Below are 6,981 nucleotides of genomic sequence, written 5' to 3'. Positions count from 1 at the left end.
TATATATATATATATATATAAGCCAACAGTCTATGCATGAAAAAGTGTGTTTCACTCTTTAAAAGTTAAAATTGTGGTATTTTTAGGTAATATCAAAGACTTGGGTGGTGTAAAAGTAAAAAGTAAAGTTTAGGTGTTAGATATGTAAATACATAGGAATTGGGTGCTATGTATGTAAATATCCCAATTAAAAAAGTCATCAACTTTCGATAAGTTAAAAACTTCCATTTACCAGTACTCAATTGGCTGGTGAAACTTTTTGAGCGAGAAAGAAGGTAGAGATTAAAAATTAAAAAAATCATAACAATGGAACAACCAATTAATCTTAGTATAGTCAAGCCCCAAGAGAAGTATAAAAATACAATAAAATATACATGCAAAATTTATCATCATGTCTAATTAATTTTCTCACAATTATCATTCATGAGGAGCAAGCAGCATTCAATTTTATGCTTGAAACCCAAAACAAGATCTTAAGTTATCATTAACATACCAAGGTATTTTTTGCAATAAAAAAAGAAGTGAAAACAAACAAATGAATTAAAGATGCAAAATTTTGAATTTCAAGCGAATAGCTCATAGATTACAAACAAAGAAGTTAGAAAAATAAAAAAAATATTAGAAGGCCAGAAGTTAACCCAAAAGGCATGCAAAGAAAATTAGCATCTCATGTAGAATACGAATATGGATGAACATTCATAAAAACAATACGAAACAGTTAAAAATTAGGCTAGTGATGATTAAAATAAAGACAGTTACTGGAGAAAGCATCATATTAATAATTTAGATGTCTCGTTCTCCTAAAAGCCAGATTTTGGAATTAATCCTTCTTTTCCTGGCTTCACAGTAGAACTAGCAGTTCATTATAATTATATTATAAATTCTGATGCCCTCGCATGCTTCTTACAAAAAACCACACTTCTTCAATAAAATTAGATGGGAAAGCAAGGCCAAACAGTTTCTTTCTTCTGTTCCATTTTATGAAACTACCACTAAGCAAGGTACAAAATTTTCAAAAACTTGGCAAAATTGCTATTATTCGAAGCAACATAATATATGAAATGAAATATATCAGTAGAGAAGTGCTTAACAAAGGTCAAAAAGAAAACTTACAAAATTTAAAATTAAAATAAAAAAGGTTAAAAAAACTCACATAATACTTGATGGGCCGTTAGGCGATCTTGAGGATGGGGGCAAAGCATTTTTCTAATAAGGTCCTTAGCACTATCAGATATTATGGGCCAAGGTTCCGATACAAAATCAATATGGCCCTTCAGAACTGCATCAAATATACCTTGTTGTGTTTCTGTGAAAAAATAAAAAAGAAAATCCTCAGTTTCAGAAATTAGAATGATTCCACAGCTAAACTATGGGGATGATTCACAGTCGTACCGGCCCAAAAAGGAGGCACGCCACTCAACAAAATATATAGTATGACACCGGCGGTCCAGACATCAGCTTCTGGGCCATAGTGCTTGCACAACACCTCAGGAGCTACGTAATATGGGCTCCCTACCACCTCTGTAAAGATCTGGCCTGCAATGGTAGATGCAGATCATGATGATCTAGTTCAAAAAAGAGCTTCATATTTGCAAAAAAGAAACCTAAAGATTCGAAAATAAAGATAATAGACAAATTATATGATATTATAATAAGCTACTGTGCATTGCTTTTGAATATTCCAACTATTTGTCATTGCTCATAAGGCTTTATACTAGGTGAAAATCACGTGCCACTAAGATGCAAGTGTTGGGTTGTAATTGGAGGAGATTAAACTTAACCTCAAACTCTATGTAAACAGGATTGGGAGATTTGTGAGAGCTTGTCTTGTGTCATATGGGGTGTTGGGATCATTTCTAGTGCACTAGACATTTCAGGGACACATCTCGATCGACCCTTAATTATCTTGAGAGCGACCTGGTAGTCATGATCTTATGGTTGGCGGTTTAAGACTCACCAAAATCAGGAGGATCATGCCAAGACATTAGCCTAGGGCATCAAAGAGCTTCATGTTCTGACATCCCTATTTCCACATGAGGAGATCAGAGCCTCAGACTTATCTTTTCGGCACCTTGGCGCTACTTTTCCGGCGTATTGGTGCTGGCTTTCCAACACTTTGACGCTAAGCTCTTTTTTTTAAAGAGCAATTCTCACAAGAAATTAGCACAGCCTTTCTAGCAAATTGACTCTAAGCTATCTGTTTTGAGAGTATTTCCCACAAAGCATTAGCGCCTTGGTGTTGTCTCTCTAATGACTTGGCACTAAGCTCTCTGCCCTAGAGTCCTTGCCCAACGGCACAATGCTACCCCAATTTTAAAATGGGATTTGCCTGGCAGAAAAGAACAAGGACTGGCCCTTAGCCTTGTCCCTATCTTCTTGGGGAATAGAGAAGTGGGTAGTTAATGATTACCCGCGCCTACAAGTTTGTGCTCAAGGAGCCTTGGAAAGTATAAGTCAGGAGCTAGCGCCATAGTGCTGCCTCTCCATTCAAAATTTTAAAATAGTTTTCCCTGCCAGAAAATAGCAGGAAAAGCACGGGCTTGCAGCTGCTGTCCATGAGGAATGGCCGAGAAAGGTGGTTGGCCTTATCACCATTCGAAAGTTTTTTAAGTAGCCACCAAGAAGTTTGCTAGAGGGAAAAATGGAGATGACTATTTATGTCATCCCTTGGGTTGGCTTAGGGTTCTCTTGGCCTCTTAGATCCTTACAGGGCTGCTAGTCCTTCATCTTGGCTGCTTGGTACTTCTTGAACCACTTGGTAGCCGCTAGAAAGGAGAGCTATAGAGTTGAGAGAGGGAGAAAGACATTTAGAGAGAAAAGCAAAAGCTCATCTCTAAGGAGCTTGTACTTGAAGAGGATAGGTTAAGGCAACTTTCTGATCCCGTTCATACACATGCTAAGGAACTTGGTGAGTCAAAGATCGACCTCGACTCCATGATAATATGTATCTCAATTCTCTCCAAATCTTTCCATTTCTAGTAGAGTCCTTATGTTTGTTGTAGATGGCTGGCTCTCAAATTTTATTTATAGAGGAAGCTTCTTAGGATAGGCGGCCACCTCTCTCTCCCTGCAATTCCCTGAAAATTCGAGGCAAAAAATTCCAAGTTCGTTTTGCGCGAAGACACTATCTAGGTAGCACTTGAACACCATCTTCTCGATTACTGCAGCAGCATTGTGACTCGGTCTCCTGAGTTGACCAATTTGTCTAGCTCGTCAGTTTATGACGGATCAGTTCAAGTTCGAACTTAAGGGTTATATACGCTTTGACAATAGATTTCATATAGGTTAAGACATTTCCTTTCGACCCACAATCCCCATAATGTGATACAATGCAACAACCGTGATCTCTTTTACATCATGATTATCCCAGGTGAGACATATAGGATGGAAGCCCAAGTCCCACCATTGAACATGATAAGTCTATAAAATATAAAGAGAGAGAGAGGGAGATAGGAAAAGACAAAAAAAATGCTACTTAGGGTACTAGTTTCGTTTACTAGCACATACATAATTTTGTGCACAAAGAATAGTGGGTGCATTGTTTGGGTTGGACAAGAGTGTACAAGGCTCAGTGTTCCACATGCAGTGTCATGGCGTTGTCCCCTCCTGTATAAGCAAAGAACCCAGTGCCTTGGCACCACATTCGCAGCGCCTCGGTGCTAGCTACCCCAATTCATATCATGTCTATGTATACCTTGTCATGTCATCATAAAAGTTGCGAAGGGGTTCTGAGAATCAGGCCACTCATTTCATTTGCATGCTTGCAAAGAGACCATGTAATGTCGAGATGTGAAGCCTGGAAGAACACTCACAGCAGCAGATAAAGGAGCATTCCAACTCCCCTATATATTGCAAGATTAGCATAGCCACACCGATATCACGCGTAGCTACGTTGAACGGTGTACCAATGCTAAGTAGCGGTGTAGCCATGCTGCGGTCCTTCGACTCCTGCCTTCAGACCACGAAGTGTGCAAAATAATTACGCCGAGTGAACGATGATGACATTACTTACTACGAACACTAGAAGGATTTAGTGTAGAACGGTTAAGTTCAAAAGATGGACTTCTGAGAGAGCAATTTCTCTTGTGAGATCAATAGAGGATTTGGAGTGGTGTTCTTAAAATTTCCAGTGTTGTAGAGAGATGATCTAAGTGGTACAAATCTCTGTACTTTCTTCTTTCACAGTGAATTTTTGGTGTGGTGATACTTCGTGATTTTTTCCCGTTCACAGGCTTTTCCATACTAAATCTTAGTGTGTTTTTCTGTGATTACTTTGTTATGCGTTTTTGTTTGATATTTTGTTTCAGATTTATAGAATCTGTGTGATCATATTTCCTGCGATGTGATTTTGATTGGAAATCGATTGAAGCCCTCGAAGCATATCCGTCCCAACATGTGATATCAGAGTGGGGTTTTATTTACTGAAGAATTTTAATTCGAGTGGGAGCAATGGCCGACAAAGCAAAGTACAATTGGAGAAGTTTAACGGATCGAACCTTGCGTTCTGGAAAATATAAATGAAAGATTTGTTATATCAAAAGAAATTATATTTGTCACTAAATTGAATCACTAAGAGTCTAAAATGATGAGTCTAGAAGAATAGGTCTTGGATCGAACGACCCTAAGTTTGATCCATCTTTCACTTTCTTCATTTGTTGTGTTCAACAAAGTGAATGAAAAATTATGGTGGATCCCATGGCGGAACTAACAAAGATGTATGAAAAATATTTTACTTCAAATAAATTTTTTCTGATGAAGAGATTAGTTAATATGAATATGGTGGAAGGCAGTTTGGTGGCTGAACACCTGAACAATTTCAATATTATGACTGGTTAGTTATGTTTTGTAGGTATCAATTTGATGATGAAATTAAGACACTGTTAATTCTGCCTTCAATGTCGGACAAATGTGATGGATTGATCACAGTGGTTAGTAACTTTTCTGGTAATATGAAGTTGAACTTGAGGACATGGTGGGATTAGTGTCAAATGAAAAAGTTTGCAGAAAGATGACGAATGATGGATCTTAATATTTTGCGTTGAATGTCGAAAACATGGGAAGGAATTTGAACACGAACATAGGTGGAAACAGATTAAAGTACAGAAGAAAAAATTCAGGACATGCAAAGAAAATGATATAAAAGAATGCTGGAACTGCGAAAAAAAAAAGATCATTTCAAGAAAAGATTACAATGCTCTATGGAAGACTAGTGGTGGACGTCAAGATAGAAATCTCTCAACAAATGTTTCTATAGGTGAAATCCAATGTGACTCCTTGATTTTATCTTTAGTCAATATTGAATCTTGGATGGTAGAATCGGTTGCCTCTTTTTATGCATGCCCAACAAATATGTATTAAAAATTACAATCAAAGTGACTTAGGGAATGTTTATTTGAGATATAACAAAGCATACAATATCGTCGAAAAGGGCGATGTGATATCAAGTTGCCTAATGAAATAATCTAAAACCATAGTGAAGTAAGAAATACTCCAGTCTGAAGAGAAATTTAATCTCAGTGAATCAGCTGACAAAGTCAGGGTGCATGACTATTTTTACAAATGATTCTTGAAAGGTGAACAGGTAGCAATGGTGATATCTCGGGGTGGTATTGAAAGTACACTTTACCTAATTAATGAGATGACAAAACATATTCATGTGGTTGGAGCCACGGTTGAAGCAGGTTTTCAGCATTACAGACTTAGCCATATGAGCAAGAAATGTATTAAGTCCCTATTTTAAAAGAACAAGATTCAGGGTTTGAAAACAATAAATTTAGATTTCTGTGAATATTGTGCATATGACAAGAAGAATAAAATTTCTTTCTCCAAACGGGGGTCAATGGTAATGTTAAAGAAACTGGAGTTCGTACATACTGACGTATGGGGTCCTACTTCAGTTTAGTTCATTAGATATTTCAATTTTTTCATCACTTTCATCAATGATCACACCAAAAAAATATGAGTTTAATTTTTAAAGTAAAAATCTGACGTATACGAAATATTTAAGAAGTGGAAGGACATAGTTGAAAATGAGAAAGGTTTGAGACTGAAGTGTATCAGATCAAATAATAAGAGCGAGTATCGTGATCACATGTTTTGAAATTATTGTCCTTTAGAGGAGATCAGATATGAGTTCACTGTTCCAAAAAGTCCACAACAAAATGGAGTAGCTAAGCGCGTGAACATTACCATCACAAAGCGTGCGGGAGTATGAAATTGCATACAAACTTGCCAAGTCAGTTTCAGGTAGAAGCAGTGAATACTATTGTTTATCTGATCAATTGTGGTCCGTCGGTAACTTTGAAAGAAGGCTTATCTAAAGAAGCTTGGATCTCACTTAAAGGTATTTGACTGTTCTGTATATATAGATGTTCATGCAGAGTCCATGAGTAAATTTGATTCGAAATCTGTCAATTGACTTTCATTGGGTATGACTCGAATAAAATTGGGTATAAATTTTGGGACTATCAAAATTAGAAGTCATCGTGAGCATGAATGTTACATTCAATAAAATAGAAATGTACAAGAACAAGAGTAAAATTCAGGATTGCCCGTCAGTTATTTTTGAAGAGTCCAAATATGTTGAGATAGAAGATACTGGTGATTCGGAATATGAAAAATGGCTCAATCAAATGAAACACGTAAAGTCCTTAGTCACCTGCTACTGATGTTTGAAGATCCATCAGAATCTAGAGACTAACACAGAGGTATTCTCATTTTTTACACTTTGATGCTAATTGATAGTAGTGAATCAGAGTATTACGAGTTCACTCATTTTGAAGATTCAAGTGAGTGAGAATTTGTCCTGAACGATGAAATGCGGTGACTAATGTCAAATCAAACTTAGAATTTGGTTGCATTATTAGATGCAAAAAAGCACTACAAAAAAAGTCAGTCTATAAGTTGAAAGAAGAATTAGTTTGTAGCAGACGCTGCAAGACAATGTTTTTTATAAATAAGTTTTAACAGAAGGAAAGAGTA

At 36.7% G+C, this 6,981-nt stretch overlaps 1 protein-coding gene across 1 annotated transcript in view; it reads right to left on the bottom strand.

Moving 5' to 3' along the window:
* The window catches only part of LOC110020936 (calcium-dependent protein kinase 26-like), a 16,047-nt gene that overhangs the window by 5,586 nt on the left and 3,480 nt on the right, over positions 1 to 6,981 (bottom strand). The window contains exons 2-3 of the mRNA XM_020719243.1: positions 1,393 to 1,536; positions 1,154 to 1,306 (exon numbers count right to left, since the gene is read on the bottom strand). Of these exons, the coding sequence (XP_020574902.1) occupies positions 1,154 to 1,306; positions 1,393 to 1,536 (297 nt within the window). The remainder of the gene's footprint in view (positions 1 to 1,153; positions 1,307 to 1,392; positions 1,537 to 6,981) is intronic.

Source organism: Phalaenopsis equestris, unplaced genomic scaffold, assembly GCF_001263595.1.
Source record: "Phalaenopsis equestris unplaced genomic scaffold, ASM126359v1 Scaffold000002, whole genome shotgun sequence".
Taxonomy (NCBI): Eukaryota; Viridiplantae; Streptophyta; class Magnoliopsida; order Asparagales; family Orchidaceae; genus Phalaenopsis; species Phalaenopsis equestris.
Note: the sequence above shows the minus strand (reverse complement) of the source record. Positions and strands in the feature narration are given on the sequence as shown.